This window comes from Podarcis raffonei, chromosome 11 (genome assembly GCF_027172205.1).
Source record: "Podarcis raffonei isolate rPodRaf1 chromosome 11, rPodRaf1.pri, whole genome shotgun sequence".
Taxonomy (NCBI): domain Eukaryota; kingdom Metazoa; phylum Chordata; class Lepidosauria; order Squamata; family Lacertidae; genus Podarcis; species Podarcis raffonei.
Genome location: NC_070612.1, coordinates 18227012 through 18247766, shown reverse-complemented (window position 1 = coordinate 18247766; position 20755 = coordinate 18227012). Strand labels below are relative to the sequence as shown.

The following is a 20755-nucleotide window of genomic DNA, read 5'->3' as shown; positions in this document are numbered from 1 at the left end:
CAAAGAGTTACTGGAAATTCTGGCCCAAATGTTGGATGAATTTTCATGAGGACTTTAAAAAAACCCAGACTGGTGCAGAAATGTGGAAACTGAATTGAAGGCTGGTGAAATTCTAAACTGACAGATTAGACAGTTTTCACCCATCCCTGGTTTGGATCCAGATTCTCCCAGCCTAGGGCTGCCCTGTGTGAAATATAGAAAGGCAATGATTGTTGGAGAAAGTTGTATTGTTTTTAAGGTCTTCTTTCATTTTTATGAGATATTGTGAAACAACACCTTCGATTTACAGCCTAGGCAGCTTGTTTTTAGGGAGTAGGACTTGGCAGAGTTTATGACTGTATGGGTTACATTAAAAGTACCTTATTTTCCTTGTTCTTTTAAGAGTTTTTAGCAGCATTTTTTATTTTTGTTTTTGTTAACTGCCATCAATCTTTGGAGAGAAAGGAATAGGGCTAGTAACTGGTGATGTGGAATTCACAGTATTTAGTTAGCTTTTGTGCAAGACTGAAATCAAGGGCAGGCAGGGAGGGTTCTGAATGCTTACTGGTTCTCACTGGTCGGCCACTGGGGAAACAGGATGCTGGATTAAATGGGCCATTGGCCTGATCCAGCAAGCTCTGCTTATGTTCTTAATGCTGATGGCTATGAATGAGAAATATTCATAGGAACAATCTGTAGATGAACAGGTTATTTGAATAATGAAACAGAAAGTTTTCAAAATTAGGCTCTGTGCATTTTCCTCCCTAACCCAAAAGAATCCAGTTCCTTTAAACTTGCAAATGCTAAACGTTCTTTGCTTTGTTTTCCGATTTATAGGGAAACCCCAATTCCAAAACCCTGGAGATGAATCCCTGTACCCCCAACAACATTGAAGTGGTTGAAACACAGTCCCCTTGCCTGAAGATTGAAGATACAGCCATTACATCGCCCGTAGCAGATGAGCTTCTGGAAGATGGCGCTGACTCTGACACGGAGAGCCACATTGTCGTCTCCTACTGCCCGCCAATCATCGAGGAGGAGATCTCTAACCCACCAATCGACGAATCGACGGGGTCTTCCCAAGTTGTCTACATTGACATCCAGACTATGTACCCAGCTCCAGTGAAGCTGAAGGAAGACCCAGAAGTTGACTGTGTGGCGGCAGCAGGCTATAAACCTCAAATGCAGCTGCCGGTGAATAGCTTGATAAAAATGGAGGACTCGTCGTCCGTCGAAGAGGACTTGGACAAGGCTGCAGGCTACAGACCTCAAGTGAATACTTCCTCCTGGAATACAGACTGCCCAGATTCTCCTGCATCCACTGGGAGCAACAATGAAAACACCTCCTTTGGGAGCCCTTGTTCCATTAATTCTCGGCAGTTTTTGATCCCACCCAAAGAGGACGAAGACTCTCCCAAAGCCACCAACACAGGCTGGTCCTTTGCTAACTTCTTTCACAACAAACCAAATGCTTAGCAGCCTTGAGGTGGTAACAAGTGGCTCTGAAAAGCAGAAATTGCTGCAGAAATTGCTTATCAGCCTTGGAGACACTATACTGGAGGGTTTATAATGTCATTCGCTGAAATTGAACGCTGGCCTTGTTTTAAGTTAACAGTGGAAGTGGCAATATTTGTTTCAGGCGACAGAGATGCTAATTTATTGTGCCCCAATGGGGGAACAGGTGCTCTGAGGTAACCCTTTATGAAACCAAAGAGTAGCAGAAGGTCTGTATCTGTTGGGGGAGGGGCAGTCCCCTCCTCAAATCTGCCTTGTCAATAGAGCATAGCGCTCTCCTTTTGCGACTATTTTTTTTCTGGTTTTCCATTTTGAATAGCAGGGAGAAATTATTACAAAGATCACGCACTTGGATTGTTAGGCTTTTAAAGGCATTGACGCACATCAGGTATGTGCAGGATTAGGGCCTTGCTGCTTCGTCAAAGGTATATATATTTTCTTTTTTAATCCGTTTTTCTATGATTCTGTGCAACCAAACACTACAGTACCCAAACACTACCATTTTGCAGTTGCTGGCAGTTTGAAGGCTCCGTTCCTCAACCTGCTCTGTAGAAGCACCTTACTGCTTTCAGGCACAGCATTCCCTTTGACTTCTATGGGACTTAAACCGGTTTGTGTGGAAGAGCTCTATCTTCAAACAGCTGATCAGCCATGGCTACAGCTGATCTGTGGGGTGGCTGAGTTTGACAAGCCAGGACACGAGTTCCTGTACCTACTGTATAAACCAATTTGCAATAGATGACTCAGGGGTGCAAAAACAAAAAGTGTAACACTGATTTTAAAATCTCAGTCAGGAATAGATAAATGTGTGACGCTTCCAGCTTTTTAAGCAATGTTTTTTAATATAAAATCATCTTGACCTCAAGTAGTCATGCTAGGCAGGAATCCACCTCCCTGACATGCTATTTTTTCTTTTCTGTGGGGGCCTTTTTTTGGTTTCTTTGTTGAGGACCATCTAGTCATGACATCCCCCTCCTGCAACCTGAAGTGCAGGGTGAAGGCACCATTTTTGCAGAGGCAGATTTACCATCCTGGGTCTTGGGTCTTTAGCTTTCGTCTTCCAAAGCTCTTCCCCTGCTTGAGCACCGAAATCATAATCAGGGCAAACTCGAGAACGGTTTTCCGTCCATCATATCTGTGGGAAACTGTTACTCATGGGGGAGTGGCCACCTGTGAATACATTTGCATGTGTATTGCAATGAATACATTTCCATGCAATACATTTCATGCATGAATACAATTTTTTTCATGCATGGTTATGTTTCCATGCAAATGGAGTTTCCCTCTCCTGAATTTATTTGCAAATATTTGCCCAGAAAAGAAGTGGAGAGGATGTCTCATTTTGTATACATATACTCTGGAATTTGCACATTGAAGCTCTTCTTTAAAACCACAACATATTTTCCCCCCTGGGTTGCAGCCTTAAAGCAAAGCTAAATCAGATCCTTGCATTTACAGTATATTTCTTGCTCATGCAAGTCTATAATTACACACTACTTATGGAAGTGGCATTTACATACACATAGAATAATATATGTTTGTGGTATATAAACTTATTTCAGATGCCCTCATTGGCAACTGCCTGTTGAACACTTTGTATGTAGCAAATTCTTTAGAAATCGGGTCAAGGGACCAATGTAATAGGCCTACTCTGAGCTGCTGAAGCCTACATGTTAGCTCGACTGTGATGGGGATTTTTCATGGAATGGTCCTGAGTTTTCCAGCTACTTTGAAATAATTTGAAATATTTCAGGTCTATTATATTTCAAATGTCCATTTTAAGCGCAAAATTTGGTGGAGGTGCTTTATAGGTTTGATTCACTGTTGTCAGAAGGAAATCACACTTGTAGAGTGCCTTTCAATATGGAGGAGTCTTCCTTTATTACTTTTGTTAACTGGGACCTCCCCCCCCCCCCGACACATACACGCAAAAACACAAGGGTGTTTCTAGTATTAATCACTATCCCTTTTTCCCCCCACATGGCAATAGTGCTTGTCCCTCAGGTGCTAAACGCAGTGGTCTTGTTTACCCTATTTTCAAGGACTGTAAATAGGCTGTAACGTTGGCTAGTCGTGACACCAAACATTCCTTAAAATCTAAACGGGGGGGTGTGTGGCGCTGATGGGTTTTTTTTCATTAGCAGAGTGCCTTTTATTTTCTTAAGCTGCTTTTTCAAGGCTTTCCGCTCAGGAATTAGATTTGGTTTCTTCTGATCCCTGGCATGTGGTAAAACAAAATGTCTTGTATGAGGTTGTTTGTATCATCCTGCAAAGTGTTACAAGAGAATTTTGACCACACATTTGCTGCATTTCTGTGGTAAAACATGTGGTGCAGTGGCAGCCTGTTATCCACCAGTGTGAGATTACCATGTGGATTTGTTTTGGTCCGTTAAGCGGATAAGAGTGACTTCTTTCCAGCTGAATATCATGATAGTATTCCCCTCCCCCCTTCATCATCTTGTCCCACCCTTAATTTTGTAATTGCCTCATATCAAGAAGTAGTCCATTGCAGCATATCAGAGATCTTGAAATGCAGAAACACATCAGAAAAATGCCCTGAAACATGTAGTAACTGCAAAACCACAAACTGAACTAAAACTTTTTGGAACAACATATTGTTGGGTAAATAATGCATGTGGTGTTTTCTTTCTTTCTTTTTTTTAAATCACCGTCCCTGAATTTTGCACTGAGCTTTCATCTGTAAAGCTACTCTTTTCCCATTCTGCTGCTTCTCCAGTACCATTTTGGTTTCCCCTCACGATGCCATTCCAGTCTATTAGGGTTTAGATAGCAAGCTGGAATGGTGAGATGCTACATACAGGCTAGCCTATCAGGGTTTAGACACTACATAGCCAATTGGATGTGCTTATTATGTGGCGTTGCCACTAGGGCAAACAAGCAGCATTGCCCTTGCTCACACACATCCTTTTCCCATGCTGCACCCTGATAGTGCTTTCAACTAGACGTGACACGTCATGTGAATGCCAGCCATTAATATGGATGAAGTTTGTTATGTAACAAGCAGCCCTGGGGGAAACCTGACCTGTCTAAGAATAAGCGGTTGGGAAAGGGAAGTATAACGCTTCCTCTCCCTGCCACAATCCCAGCAAGGCCCCCTACCTCATGTGGTGCTATAACAGGCATCAGTAGGTTAGGAAGTCTGCTTCTGTGTTTCATGTAAAGGCTGAGGCCTTAATTATCTTGTGCTTTCTGCCCTTAAAAGTGAAAGATTAGCTTGAGTGGTTTTCTAGCATCTGGAGTATGTTTCATATAGGTTCAACTAAAATGTTTAAACCATCTTTTCTAGAGCAGTTCTAAGAAGTATTTCTGAGGCGGAGGTATGGCACCTATTTCAGAAGGTGGGAGAAATTAAGAGTCTGGTCACCCCTTTCATTTTAACATTTTAAACCTTTTTGTCGCGTTTAGTATATAGTGTTCATTGTGTTCTGGAGGGTTCCTTCCTTTTGCTTTTAATTTGAGCCATATGTTTTTAATACTTTTTTGTCATTTTGTTTTTAAGAGCAGAATTTTTGAAGGGCATCATGGCATTTAAGTCATATTTTTTGTTTTGTGCTGACTGAATGGGAGGAAAGGGACTGTGAATCGTGTGTGTGTTGTGTGTGAGAGAGATGGCACTTTTGAAGTGTTGTAGGATGTACATTTTTTTTTTAGAACTTTTGCATACAATATACCTCATAAACATGATTTATTGCCGGCTTCCTCAACCTGTTGCTTTCCAGCTGCTTTGCACCACAACAACTACCATTGGCCCTAGTGGTTGATGGGAGTTGTATGCAAGGCCTTCAGGAGGGCATCAGGTTGAGGAAACCTGATTTAGCAGATAAGAGTAAGCTATAATGCTGAAAACACAGGAGTGGTTTCTTTTCACCCTCTGAATCACTTTCTTCCCTTTATGTGAAGATCTTGGAATAATTTTGCTGTGTGGCAATTCCATCCAGTGGTGACTATGCAAGAGGAGGGGGTAGGTGGATTCTTCCCTAAAATGCTTGCAAAGGTGTTGGGCGGCTCTTGTCAGGGGAAGCAGCAGGGACACCACCAGTGTGTATTTATATCTCCATTTGGGTGCCCATTATTGTCTTTTAGAGTACACTGCCCAAAGCAGTTGGGAAGGGATTAGAGTGTTTCTGATGCCTGTTGTCAAAAAACTGCTATCCCCTGCCTGTCAGTAGCATGGGGCACTGTGGGCGACTAGCACAAGCCGTCAATTTCCATGGCAGACAACTAGGTATTTGCTGGCTAGGAGGGAGCATCTGAAGGGGAAAGGCGCTTATGTCTTGCTGCTCTAGAATGCTTCCTGTAATCCAGCATGACTGCTGAAGTGCAAAACTAAGTATGTGGAAGCTACTGTAGAGGAACACCCAAAGATCCGTCGTGACTTGTCTCTGAAAAGCTTTTTCTCGTATGGAAGGGAAATGGGCAGGAGTTTGGGGCTGCCTGCTCTTTTGGAAAAGCCCTGCTTGAAATATTTGATTTTTCCCTAAAGGACTCTGCTCGGCAGCCTCCATTTATTTCAGTAGGACTTGTGCAATTGTACTTAAGAGGGTTCAGCAGGAATGTGCCTCTAGCGCTTCAAGCCACTAAAGGTTAATGGGCTCCTCGTGATCTAGGGGTCTGGCCCAACCCGAGCAAAATGTTGCACCCACCTGTCCTCCCTATCCCAGTGTTGTCTTGGTCCTTCCCCCCCTTTAAACCCCAGATTTAAAGGAGGGAAAGGCCTTAGGCTGTATGCCCGAATTTCAGTTGTGCTGTGCACTGAGAGACCCCACACTTGCTGTTTATAGATTGTGGCTGTGGGTTAGCTGGGCTGCAAGTTAAGATATAGGGACCTGGAAAAGAACTGTCTGAAGAGGGAGCAGTGGTGTTCAAACCACAGTTCAAAGATCGGCAGTGACAGCCCATCTTATCTGAAGATCCACTACTGATCTTACAGGTGATGTGCATATGCAGAGTTGTTTTGTTATTTTAGGGGGCACTCTTAGTTCACATGGGGCAATGGCAAACAGGTGCTGTGCGCTGGATGGTCCAAGCGCGCATCCATGCATTAAAATGTGCTGTAAGATCCTCTGAGAGGCTCAGCGGGATTGCTCAGCAGACCTGTTGGCGTGGAGTGTGTTTCTTAATAGGTAGGATGCTTGCAAACCACTGACTTGCACCGATTTTGACAGAACCACACCACTGTGGCTGGTTTGTGAATTGTCCCCTGTGTGTATAGTAGGGGGAAGAGAGAACTTTCCACGTGGCTGTGTGGTCTCCTTTAGGCCTTCATTGTGAATGTGAAATCTCCTGCAGTGAGATGAAGCATAGACTCGAAGGAAGTAAGGATGGGGAGTTGTGTTGGGTGGGAGCATAAATGGGGTTAGGGGAGGGACTTTGTAAGTAAAGCCGTTACTTGTATGATATATGCTGTGTTTTTATAGTTCAGTACATTATGATGGTTTTTATTAAAAGTGTACATAGCATATTAAATGGCTAATGTGTAATAGATGTGAAGCTAATCTCAATACTTTTTAAAATATTAAATGAGCATTATAATATTGAACTGACTGGAAGACTGAACCATTGCCTGTGTTTTAATTCCTATGCAACCAGTTTGCCCTAACTTAGCCTTGCTTCCTATCTCTGTACTTTGGATTGCTGAATTTGGTGATTTGAAGCCAAAACAGCTCAGGTATTGTTGTGTCTCTTAGGCAAACCTATGTGATGTATGCAAATGAATGTACTTATGTTGTGCATATTTAAATCTCGGGGATGTCTTTTTGAGACTACTTTCAATCTCACACAGTGCCCTTGGAATTTAGAAACGTTGCGCACTAGTGAAAGGAGGGCGTGCTTACTTTGGGAAAGCTGCAAAATTTGAAGTGCATGAGTGAAAACCCAGCCATCCTGTGATAAAAGTGCATCCATTCCAAAGCAAATAAACCTCCTTGGGGTTAGGGGGACTTTGTAGTAATGAACATCTTGAGTATTTGCGCAAAGCAAGCCTGGGAAAGGGCAATATTTCCTCCCCTAAACATCCAAATGATAGAAACAGTACTTCAGCAGCTAAATATTTAGCCTTGGTGAAATTTCCCAAGTAGGCAACTTTAGTGGAGGATAATATTGTGGAACACAACTGGGGAGGAGGGAGTGGCAAAGTTTAAGTGATATAGTATTGATATACTGACTTTAGCATGAACATAAATGGCAATGTACTGCTTATGCCTGTAATATGCATGTATTAAGAATTCGGCAGAATACTGTCATGGAGTTAAATAAATGTGTATTTTCTTACTCTTCAGAAGTTTGTACTACTTTCCCCTTGCAAACCTGTTTTTAGTCCATTTTTTGCACGTAGAATCTTCTCAATTCATACAAGCAGCAAGTTTGTGATAAACTATGGTCTGCTTTAGACACCATGACTTTGCGCTATGTGTATCTAAACTCTTATCCTGACATTGTTCCACTTTCTTTACTAAGGTAAAAAGGTAAAGGACCCCGGACAGTTCAGTCCATCTACGGTGATCATGGGGTTGTGGCGCTCATCTCGCTTTTTGGGCGAAGGAAGTCAGCATTTGTCCACAGACTGCTTTCTGGGTCATATGTCCAGCATGACATGTGTACTATGTATTAATGACGCATTACAGGCACCTTCTGAAGTTACCCCATGAATCTTAACTTGTACCTAAGCTTAGGGTGCTCAATTTAAAAAAACAAACAAAAGATACTTGATGACCAAATATCATAGTAGAACAGAACTTTTAACATCTTTTCAATACTTCAAGCCAGAAAAGCTTCATTAATGTACATTTTCAGCAGTCTAAATTTACAAAAACAAAGATGATGATTGTAAAACCAGTTACATTTCACAAATATTTCCCACTAAACCTGTAGAATAAGCACAAGCAAAATATCCTTGCCCACCCCAAACCTAAGAATCTTAGCACTCCTTATTCCTTTTGGGAAAGATCTGCAGCATGCTAAACTCTGTGTGAGACACCTAATCCTTTTACAAAACTAGCCAATCACTGCTGCCGCCTCTGCTATATAAAAATACAGGTGCAAAATTACTGCTATAAAATGTGGTTGTTGGGTTCCGGTCCCCCGCCCCCGCCCCAATTGCTTGTAATAAAAAAGTAGAGTTTTCAAAATAGTAAGGAGGATTATCTTTGGGAAACAACAGAACTCTGGAAAGGAGTATAACTTCTTGTGAGTATTTACACTGGGTAGATTGGAGCTGCAAATACCTGCAACTGATTTGAGGCTGGAATAGGATAAAGGAATGCATAAATACAACACTTTCAAAATATGCCACTCAGTGGTGTGGATGATACAGTTGCTGTGCCATTAAGGCTGCATAAGTTACCACAATTTCAGTACTGACCCATAGGTCATAAAGACACACTGTGTGAGCCAAGGGTATGGTCTCATTACATCCTCTCCCCCCTCTTTTTGTTTGCTTGTTAAGCTGGACTGATGCAGAACCTTCACTGTTGGCCAGCAACGCAGTCCTTGTGAGCGTCAACACCAATGCCAAATACCATCCCTTCTCTGTTAGCAGATCTGTAGCAAGGCTTAAAGACCGAAGGGAATTCCCTGCTCTGGTGCTGCTCCCCAGGCAGAGAGAAAATGGGAGTAAAGCAATAGCCTTTTGTGTACAAAACCAGCATATCGCATGGTTAAAGCTCTTCCTGGATTGTAACACGTCAGCAGGATATTGCATAAATGATCATTCTTTCTATGTTAAAAAAAAAGTCCCTGCAGATGGAAAGCTATAATCCTTACCATGCTAGGTGCAGAGATTCTGGGGATTCAAGCAAATAAAGCCTTTCTGTCTGCAGCCTGAAGATGAGCAGTACAAATCTGATGCTATGATCTACTGTTTGCCTCTCCTGGGCCCAGCCTATGAATGAAACTAGAATAGTGATCGATACAACGTGCTGCGCGACGGCATATTCAGAGGGAGGTGGATCTGTTCTTCAAAGCACAAGAAAGCAGACTATACTATTCTCCAGCCACGGATGCTAGTAGACATTCCGTGGCTGAAACGATGAGGTGGTCACAACAAGCGCTGCTACCATTTTCACCCTCTTAATTCTGCACATTCTTACTACAGGGAAGGGCCTAGGGGCACAGCAGGAACCAAGATGGAGGCTTCCAATCTTTCTCTCTCTGCAATGCAGCAGAGCTCTTGTTCCTAGCCACAAAAGCCAAAAGCTCCACTTGCCAGCAAAATGGGGCATGTTGCTACCCAACCTGCCCAGCTTTTGCTCACTGCGTGAGGAGGCTACTGCGAAGGCAAGTGGGCTTGAAGGCAGCCCTGCTGCAGAGGATGCACGTTAATGGGTAGGGAGCGGCCGTAGACAACAGCATAGGTGCTCTGCTGCACGGGACTCTACAACTATTTGCAGTTTAAAGGGTAGAACTCCTGCACTGACAGAGAGAGCATGTTATCCAAAGGAAAGGAGAGTGGCAAATGGTCCCCTTCTGTGATTTTTGCTTCAGGTTGCTTCTTGCTTCCAGGCCTCGCTCAGAAGGCAAGTCCTCTGTGTGCAAGAACAGTGGTGAAAGGCTCTTCCCTCTGACTATTTCCCACCTGTTACTTTGCCCCGCAAGTGTTGATGTTCTTCCCATCAGCCGCATCTTCAACCAATGAAATATGGTAATCCGTAGAAAGCGTGAAGTGGGAAATGCAACCCACCAAGCCCCTCATATACTGTCTGTTTGTATGCAGAGCGATCTCTTTCATTCCACCTGCCAGAAAGAGAGGAGAGAGAGAGAGATGGAGAAACTAAGTAAGTAAGGATGTGCTTATTTAAAAAGGTTTACATGCTTCTTTTAAGGGCCCTTAAAAGGTCCTCTCAGCAGCTCACGATAACCAAAGGGTAGCCCTTCTCCATCAGGCCAAAGGCCTACCTTGTCTTGCATCTCTTTCCCATGGTGGCCAACCAATCATTGTAAAGAGGCCACAGGTTGTTTTTGTTAGGTAGATAAATACAGTGGAAACTCAGTTGTCGAACATAATCCATTCCGGAAGACCGTTAGACAACAGAGGCGCAACTGTCGGTCAGCAAAATCCATTGAAAAAATGGAGAAACGGAAGCATTCACTTCCGGGTTGCCGGCGTTTGAAAGCCAAAACATTCGACTTCCAAAGCATTTGACAACCGAGGTTGCACTGTAATTGGATTTCCCCCAGAAAGTAAAAATCCATATTAATTTTTTTGGGGGGTGGGGGATACGGTGCAGACTGGCATGTTGATCCCAACAGTGCTGTGTGGACACTGAAAAACAACAACTGCATGCATGAGCACTACTCGTCCTACAGTAAACAACTGTCTCGAATGGCTTGTGTGCATGAACCAGCCTCTCTACAACTCTTAAGAAAGGTAGGTAACAGAATTTAGGAGGAACTTACCAACGAAGAGGTCCCCATTGATATTCAACTGTCTCATCATTCCTGGTGATTTGCCAGTTCTAGCACCATAGTCGTCCACCGTTACTTTCCCAGATGGCCCATCCCTTAAATATATGCACATTTTCACATTGTTACTATCGTAACATGGGTAAGTAGTATCATATGAGTTGTGCAGCTGCACCATGTTAATATACACTCCAAGGGAGGAATTCCATGTCACACTGTTACAAACGCTCCCATCGGTGCAAGCGTTCTTCCTCTCTTCCACCCGTGAACTCTTCTTCTGGGGGTTATTCTGACCACTGGGCATGTGGGGGGAAAGCCCTGTTGTGCTAGCAGAAGTCCTTGCATTGGGCTTTCACAAATAGGACCAGTTGAATCCAGCCCCATAGATTTAAAGCACCTTGAAAGCACATCATTTCCCCACAATGATCCTCAGAACTGTGGTTTACCCCTCACAGAGTTACTATTTTCAGTATCATTAACAAACAATAGTTCCCATAATTATTGGGGGGGGGATAATAGGCTTTCAATGTATGGTGTGTACACAGCCTAAATAGAAGTTGATCATTCCAATACCTGGTGGTCTTTTATATGGAATGGTTGGGGGGTTGGAGATTGTGTGAGGCTGGGTGAGAGTTGCGGTGTCTGAGAAATGTGGATTCTCCAGCTTGGATTCTAATCTGAGCTGGAGAAACATTCATGGGCTTCATATTATTTGTTTGTTCATGGTTTTGTTGTTGCTGCTGCTGTTAAATTTATGAATTGTCTCATGTCTCAAGGCAACTTACAGACATGCCATAAAAATATTGAAAAGTAATTCAGTATTAAAAAAACAACAACTGAAGATAGCTTTTAAAACAATACAAAATGGACATCTAAGGTGTCCAGCTGGAAAAGCTTGTGGAAACAAAAATGACTTCAGTTGGCTCTGGAAAGTAAAGATTGTGGGTACCTGTTGTATCTCAACAGAGATGTTCTTCCACAGAATGGGCAGCCACAGCAAAAGTATTGCGCTGAGTGACAATGTAGCAGGCTTCTGATTTTAGGGGGAGGGTTTGAAGGAGAAACTCTCTGGTAGAATGTAGTGACCCACTGAGCATATACAGGGGATAAGATGCTCTCTCAAGAATCCTGGCCATCCTGGCAACTTTCCGCCCAAACCCCATTTTTCTGCAAAGGCTTTGGCACAGTCACTTGGTTCACATGCACCAGTCAATATGATGCCAGATTGACTTATTCATTTAGAAGGTTTAATATCCTGCCTTCTGTTTTACCAGCACTCAAGGCAATTAACAAAAAGTAGATAAAAACCCATACAATAATAAAATTGATCATTTCCAACTGTAATAAAAATGAGCAATAAACAAAAAACATTAAGGGAGTCTTCAGAGCCAGCATAGAGGAACAAAACAAAAACAATTGCAGCATCAGTTTTGCACGGAACCCGACTTGATTTGTCTCACTCCCAAATGCCTCCTGCAGCAAAAAGGTCAATGAGTTGCAGAGTCCTCTCAAGGAGCCTGCATGTGGCAGTGAAAAAGATGCTGTGACTTCTTCTGTGGCTCATTCAGATGGTGAAACTCTAACCCACGACCCTGAGATTAATAGTCTCATGCTCTACCAATTGTTAAGAGTTGTATATAGTCGTTTTCACCTTGCACCTTCCTTGTCCCTCTCATCCCTTCCTTGTATTTATGCAACTAACATTTAGATTACCCATCTCTTAGAAAAGGAACCTGACTTCTTGCCAATATTCCTCAAAGCACCCCATCGGAAGTTGACGATAACAACAAACAACTTACCGAACTGCCTTCACTCTATGCCACCTGCCATCGTTGAAGGAGCCATTCACCGTTATGGTAGCAATGCCACTGCCCAGATTATAGCTGAAACCAAAGGAGACAAGCTCATCATGTTCTGGAGAGTTCACAATCATGATTCACCTGAGTCGTTTTTATTAGTCAAGTGTAGCTGACTACTGTTGAGGTAGCCAACATGGCGGCTTCCAGATGTTGTTGTACTACAGCTCCCATCATCCTTGACTCCTGGCTAGGGCCATTGGAAGCTGTAAAAGGGGTTGACTGTTAACCCATTCTGAGAGTTGTAAAGTGACTCTCCTTGCTCTAACTGGAGATGTTGGGGATTAAACCCAGGACTTTCTGCATAAAATACCTGCTCCAGAACTGAGCTGGAGCCCATCCATATATAATGGGGGATGGGGAGAGGGGGCAGACAAGGACGCCAAAGGGTAATAAAGGTAAGGGCACAGGGTTTGTGCTGGAAGCTAGCTATGGGGATTTAAGAAAGGGATACTGTGTGAATGTTTTGGGCAAAAGAGTTCTTGATCAAAGTGGAAAGGGTAAGTTGTGATTGCCCAAATGGAAGCGAACATCAGGCAGATTTAAAAAAGGTGTTGCGGATGGTTTGTTATGAAGAAGCTTTTGTTGGGTAAAGGTAAAGGTAAAGGGACCCCTGACCATTAGGTCCAGTCGTGACCGACTCTGGGGTTGTGGCGCTCATCTTGCTTTATTGGCCAAGGGAGCCCAGCGTACAGCTTCCGGGTCATGTGGCCAGCATGACTAAGCCGCTTCTGGCGAACCAGAGCAGCGCACAGAAATGCCGTTTACCTTCCCGCTGGAGCGGTACCTATTTATCTACTTGCATTTGACGTGCTTTCGAACTGCTAGGTTGGCAGGAGCAGGGACCGAGCAACGGGAGCTCACCCCGTCGTGGGGATTCGAACCGCCGACCTTCTGATTGGCAAGTCCTAGGCTCTGTGGTTTAACCCATAGCGCCACCCATGTCCCATTTGTTGGGTAGCTATCTGAATATCATTACCCTCGTTCGGAATACCAACTGCTCATAATATGTCTTTGTATGTTGCCTGAGGTGTTTCCTATTGTGTGTTTTACTGCACTGTGAAAATAGCACTTTGCTGCATCATATCCATGTACAATCATACCGGGAGTGACAACTGCTTTCTCAAAAGGCTCTGTGGTTATTTAATCTGAAGAAAGGAAAGTAACAAAAAGAAACAGCAGGCTCTTTGACAAACTCGTAATTTGACCGGGAGGTGGGGGAGGAAGAAGTACATTTGAAAACTTCCCGAGGCACTAAAGTACAGGGGAGTAATCCCAAGACGTCAAACAGCTAGGTTTTTTGTCTATCATTCCCTGGGTTTACATTTCATTTTTGGCAGACGGAACATTTGCTTTTGAGAATAACAAGTCGGAAAATGCTCCACTACATTATGGAGACAGTGAGTGATTATGGAGACCCAAGGAGCAAGGTAGATCTCGCCTCCGCTTTCCCATGGGACTAAACAAAATTGTATATTCTTGTCCTATTAAAAGTAATCATTCTTGTTCTTGTGCTCCCGTTCACAAATTATCTTCCCCTAAGATTGTACCCAGGGAGAGATGGGGTCTGCTCACTTTCCTAACCTTGCGTTCCAATCGCATCCTTGGTTTCTCTCACTGCAGGAAGTGAGCAACCAAATCTTAAATGCCCAGGTTTCTTCAAATGCTGGATGCTCTCTGATCTGGTGAAGATAAGCCTTCTTTAAGCAAAGTGTCCTCACAAGACACTTGTTCTCATTTGCTTCAATATATGCAAAGGAATTTATGCACATGGAGCTCCTCCTCTCTGCTGAAGTAAATGGAGCCGTCTGATAAGTAGCAGAGCTGCAAGTGTGCTGGAGTCAGAAGTAGAGATGGGAGGATCCGTCTATTTTAGTTCTCTCTGTTTCTCATCGTTCTAATCTCAAATTCATTTTTTTTATTAGAAGTTTAAAGATTACAGGAAAAAGAAAAAAAGAGAACAACAACAACAAAATTAACAAAACATACATTACAATACATAAAAAAGAAAAACAAATACTTAAAAACCAATACAACAATACAACAACAACAAAAAACAACACACACATCCAATATTCCATATCTTTATCTTTCATTTGCTTGTTTCATCGACCTCCTCACACCTCCCTTTTTGTATTCTAGTTTAGTTAATTATTTCAGCAAATTATTTCCATCTTTCTCAATTTTTGTTGGGTAATTTATCTTAACAGTCTAACCTATTAATTAACTCAGCAAATCCTTTCCATCTTTCACTATATTCTGTCATTCAATTTACCTTAATTTATTTTAACCTTATCTTACCATAAAATACCTTAAAGCTTAAAACTTAATACTTATTTATACATAACTCCTTATATCATTTCTACTAAAGCCAAATAGTTTCATTCCAACATTTTTCCTAATATTCGTTAATTTTACACTAATTCCCAAAATAAATTTTTAAAAACTTTCTTCCAATCTTCATCCAACGTCTCTTCTTCCTGGTCTCGGGTTATGTCAGTCCTTACTGTCCATTCCATCTAGTCCATCAACCTGGTAAACTTGTGTCCGAGGCTCTTAAGTCTTTTCCATGTCCCTTCTGCAGATGATCTTCTTGTTTATACCTGCACTTTACCTTGTCTTTTGTTGATCTCTTTCTTAATTTCTTTCCTTTCTCATTGAGGAGTAGGTCTCGCGGAGACTCCAACCCAAAAATATCTCCATCTCCCCTCAGCAGATCAGCCCATTCCCCACAGTCCCATTCCCCACAGTCAGCAGTGTAGTCCAGAAATTATTTAAAGGTATGTTTCAAAGTCCCTCCGAAATTAAGAGCCCCCACAACTCCAGACCCCCCCTGGCCCACTCCAGATTCAATCTTCAAGGACAGCGGTTTACGCTCCTGCAGGGCCTCGGGTCTCTCCATTTGTGTTACTTGAGGTTCAACAGCAACCTCCTCCATTATCTTCTGCACTTGCACTTGCCCTGTCAAAACAGGTTCCTGGGTTGGTTCCTGAATGGTTTCTATATGAGTATTCGCCGTTTGTCCAAAGTTTTTGACTGCAACAGTCATCAAATCCATCTTCTCATGCATCTGCTCCATCAAAGCGCTTGTCTTGCAAAAAGCAAGCACCAAAACTTCTTCTAAACACATTTTTTATTCAAGGTCAGAGTCTGGTCCCACGATCCTAATCTTCAGCTGTAAAATCCCCAGATCGACTCCAGCAACAATTTAACAAGCTCCCTCTAGAGGAGGCAATTTCTATTTGTATCCATCTTTTAAAAGCAGGTCCAACAAAAGAGAATTACTTTCATTTTTCAAATATTCATTTTTCAAATATTTTGTTTCTTTTGAATGCAAAAGGCAACATTGGAATCAATTTGTTTCTCTTTTTTAGCTATCTGTCAAAGACGTTCCATTCACAGTCAATGAACTTCCCCAAAAATTCCTGTCTCCAACACCCCGTTCCCAGGTTTGAGACGGTGGAAATTTATCTTTCTTTACTCTCTCTCCTGCAGGCTTGAACTGTCAAAATTCGCCCCCCTTTTCTCCTGCTTCCAAGGGGGGTTTTGGTGGTTATAAGTGAAGGAAATTTAGACCTTTATATACGACTTTCCAGACTTTAGCTTGCAAGATTTTTGCTTCAGTCTATTTACAAAAGCGGAAGGCAGACTTCCTGTTTTGAACCTTCCCGCTTCAGTGCCAAATTAAAATGTTTCTTAATCCAATTTTCCGTTTCTACTCACGGGTACTTGTTTAGAGTCCAATTGTCCACAGGAAAAAGTCAGCACTCTCCGGCAACGGCTGTGCGGCTTCACTCCGTAAAAGTAGCGGTCGATTCAAAACACCGCGCTGCTCACCCCACGTCGCTTCGGATCCCCGAAAAGGGGTTTTCCTGCGAGTAGGGGAGGCGCTCCTGGTGTCAGCCGAATCCCACGTTCCCAGGCTTCCTCCGCCTTGGATTTTTAAAGGGTCTCCGCCTTCGCCACGGCAGCAAGACCCGATTTTCACGGAGTGGGTTCCTCTCGGTCAGAGGAACTCCGCCATTGCCGATGGCGCTAACCCGGAAGTCCCATTCTAATCTCAAATTCAGTTCCCCACATTCCTGTAACGTTTTAGTCCCAAGAAGCACATTTTCGTAGGCAGTTTTGCCAACTGTACATATTTTCATGAGCAATTTCTTTGAATACAATCCATTTTTCTACGTAATTTTCACTGATGCATTCATTTTTATACACGCTTTCCTGCACTGTATGCTTTTTAGTGAACATTGTTGGTTGGAGAACTGCACCGCAAAATTCAGAGAGGTCTGCAAACTGGACCAAATTTATATCCCGTTCCTAGTCAGAAGTCCCCTGCTGAAGCAAGGGGTAGGGGTGGGGAAGAAGATGCAGGCAGCTTACCTGAAGACCAAAGCACCATCTTGAAGACCTAGGGAGATGAAGTCACTGTTTGGTCTCATGGGGCTGTCTCCCCTCCACAGCAAGAGGCCATCCATCAGGGTAGTCTTAAACCTCATGAAGACATTTGTTCTTGATCCCGCTACTCTGTTTAGGGGAGAGGCACATTGTACAAAACAACATCTGGATGGTGCAGTGAAAATAATGCACCTCTGAAGCTCTGTGATCAGTGATCTCCCCCCTCCCACACATAGTTGAACACACCAACTGTAACTCATAAATGTATATTTTTGCTACAATTCTAGCTGAATCTACTCTCCCTATAAATCCACATTTATCAGTTTAGCTTCCAGGACAATGACATACCACTCGATTTGAAAAGTGCCAAATATTTGGATTTTGAATAATACTAAATTTATTATTTGTACCTCGCCCATCTGACTGGGTACAGCTCTTGTCACCATCTATTTATTTATGAGGTTTGTTTGGGTAATTTATATACTGCTTCAAACTTTGAAGATGTCTCTAAGTGGTTTGCAATGTTTAAAAACATCACAAAAATGCAATAGAAATTCATGTTTTAAGTGGCACAGAACAATTAGGTAAGCCGCCCTCCGATAGAGCCTATTAAACACCAATATAAAGGAAAACAACTAACATAAAGGGACCATATTAACTACTGGCTGACCAAAGTACAGAAATACAGCCGAGATGACCAGCACCCCTGCTAAATATACAAGCATGTAGCTGTAGGTAGCTACATGGGAATATACTTCTGCTATATTCCCAAATTAGGTTGGTGGGGTAAAATTACACAGTCATTGGCCATGCTGCCAGGGGCTGATGGGAGTTGTAGTCCAACAGTGTCTGGAGGGCAACCAGGTTGAGGAAAGCTGTACTAGATGGACCTTGGTCTGATCCCATAAGGCATGTTCTGTATCCTCCACATCCTTGTAGCAGCCTTATTTTATTCATGTATTATTTCATTTTTGTTCATTATGACCATTTATAATCTGCCCTTTAGCCAAAGGTCCCATTTTAGCATCTGCCATTTGTCAGCATGACACAAAGCGACACTGCTTTCTTTCTACAACCAGATACCCACACAAAGGGTTCCTCAGAACGTATCTCTATAAATAAACGCTGCTCCACCGTTAACTTTATTTACCTTTTAAGAATATCTGGGCTATCATAGGTGAGGTAGCTGCGGCCGATGAACTGTGGTATTTCGATGGCTTCCATAACAGCTGGGAAATGAAGGAAAACCCATTGTTAAGATGGCAGGATTTGCATGTAAAAACATTCCCTTCAACAGCATTAAAGAAGAAAGTGCAACGACATGCAGTACCAATGCAATCTTCCTCTGAAGTGAGACCGGTATTTATCGTGGCTCATTGGGGTTTGTCCACCTCAATCTATCAAGGCTGACTGTCATTAGCAATACACTGAGAATGAGTCGCTGGTTTTTTACCTCTGGCTTCTCAACGAGACAACAAACACAATTCATGGCGAGAATTTCCTATACAGTTCTTATAGTGCCCTTTGAGCAAGGCTCAGTTACGAGTAAAGAGGAGGAGAACAAAAAATGAGACCCGTTCAATATTTCAAGGACAGCTTCCCCTCATTTTTGTGGGAAGGCTGTTAATGCAAGGTGATCCAAATCTGCCTGGGCAACAGCAGGGTGTGTGGATATTAAGCCTCCCCTACCCCCATGCTGTGTGCAGAGGGTGGCACTGTGGTCTAAACCACTGAGCCTAGGGCTTGTGATCAGAAGGTTAGCGGTTCAAATCCCCACAAAAGCACGTCCAAGTGCAAGTAGATAAATAGGTTCGCCAGAATGGCCACATGACCCAGAAGCTGTCTGTCTACAAACACTGGCTCCCTCAGCCAGTAAAGCGAGATGAGTGCCGCAACCCCAGAGTCGTCCACGACTGGACTTAACGGTCAGGGGTCCCTTTACCTTTTAAAGGTCCAGTCATGGCCGACTCTGGGGTTGCGGCACTCATCTCGCTTTATTGGCCAAGGGAGCCAGCGTATAGCTTCCGGGTCATGTAGCCAGCATGACTAAGCCGCTTCTGGCGAACCAGAGCAGCACACGGAAACGCCGTTTACTTTCCCGCCAGAGTGGTACCTATTTATCTACTTGCACTTTGACGGGCTTTCAAACTGCTAGGTTGGCAGGAGCAGGGACCAAGAAACGGGAGCTCATCCCGTCACGGGGATTCGAACCGCTGACCTTCTGATCGGCAAGTCCTAGGCTCTGTGGTTTAACCCACAGCACCACCCGCGTCCCTTCCTTTACCTTTACCCCCATGCTATTTCCCCAATCTAAACCTCTCCAACCCCCTCCCTGATGCCCACAGAGCTGCTGATAGCCCCCCTGGGTGGTGGGAGCAGAAGACAGACCAAGAAGCTGTGCCTGTGTAGCTTAGCAGCAAAGCACACATCCTGGACACAGTTTCAATCCTTGGCACCATTGTTAGGAGGCCCTGATTTCCCTTACGGAGCTAGAATTCTGAGAGTTCCCTGATAAAAGGGATTGGCTGTTAAACTATTCTGAGACTTGTAGTTCTGTGAGAGGAACAGGAGGTCTCCTAACTGCTCTCAGCACCCCTTACAATCTACAGTTCCCAGGATTCTTTGAGGGAGGCCATGAACGTTTACAGCGGGATGACACTGCTTCAAATCTATAGTGCAGATGAGGCCCAATTTGGAACCCACCCCTACACTTGTATTTTTTAAAAAAAATCCCAAAAATATACAGGAGACCCATAATTGAAATCCTGCATCATGTATGGTTTTGGCCCTCAAGTTGTCACTGATTTTGGCTTTTGCCTGTTGCCGTAGCTGCTCCTGGTTTTCTCTTGACAGCGAATACTGTCTTTCCCTGAATAGCTAAGGAGGAAAAGCAGGGGAGAAAAGGCACGGTAACAAAATATGAAAAATACCTGGTAGGCAAATGGCTGTTTCATCTGCAAATGAAATTAGGGAAAATGTCCAGTGTGGCTGAAGCAGGAACCCAAGTCTTGCACCCTGCCGCTCACAATGCAATGCAACCCACGACACAAGCAGTGCTGTGCATCACTCTTTGCAGGCTTCAAAGGAAGGCCTGGGCTGTATGGAGCCAGCCATTTTCTACATCTAGAGCAACACTCTGGGCCAAGCACTTTCTGACCTTCCTAGGTGTGCCTTGCACTAATGTGCTAAAGGCATCCTATGCTCCCCTTCCCCTCAAACCATCCAGCAATACATTCGCCACATATAAACCCACTGAAATGAAAGGTTTTGAGCATGCCAAACTCTGTTAGACTATGGTCTGGCATGGGCAGGCATGGGGAAGCACCCAAGTGGTTTCTCTTATACATTGATTTGATTCCTCGCCAGGATTTCCCAGCATCACCCTGCTAGTTCCTGCAAATGAACGTCTTGGGTGCAATCCAGTGAAAATTAGGTGTGCCTCAAAGACCCTATAACCTGAGCCATCTATTTCAGACTATGTGGGGACTGGACTCAGGGGCTTCTACACAGCAATTCAGATTGCAAGTAACCCAAGACCAAATCATGGCTAAATGAGAATGTAATGCAAAGGCACTCACAGTAAAAATTGC

The 20755-nt window shown here is 43.4% G+C and overlaps 2 protein-coding genes across 3 annotated transcripts in view; one reads left to right on the top strand and one right to left on the bottom strand.

Annotated features, from left to right (window-relative positions):
• Positions 1-7785, top strand: part of LIFR (LIF receptor subunit alpha) — an 84646-nt gene extending 76861 nt beyond the window's left edge. The window contains exon 20 of the mRNA XM_053409078.1: positions 817-7785. Coding sequence (XP_053265053.1) covers positions 817-1455 — 639 coding nt within the window. The 3' untranslated portion in view covers positions 1456-7785. The remainder of the gene's footprint in view (positions 1-816) is intronic.
• Positions 7786-8233: 448 nt separating this feature from the next.
• Positions 8234-20755, bottom strand: part of EGFLAM (EGF like, fibronectin type III and laminin G domains) — a 106662-nt gene continuing 94140 nt past the window's right edge. For both annotated transcript variants that reach the window (XM_053409079.1, XM_053409080.1), the window contains 5 exons: positions 18316-18394; positions 17151-17294; positions 12714-12797; positions 10909-11012; positions 8234-10245 (listed from right to left, as the gene is read on the bottom strand). In XM_053409079.1, the coding sequence (XP_053265054.1) occupies positions 10091-10245; positions 10909-11012; positions 12714-12797; positions 17151-17294; positions 18316-18394 (566 nt within the window). In that variant the 3' untranslated portion in view covers positions 8234-10090. The remainder of the gene's footprint in view (positions 10246-10908; positions 11013-12713; positions 12798-17150; positions 17295-18315; positions 18395-20755) is intronic.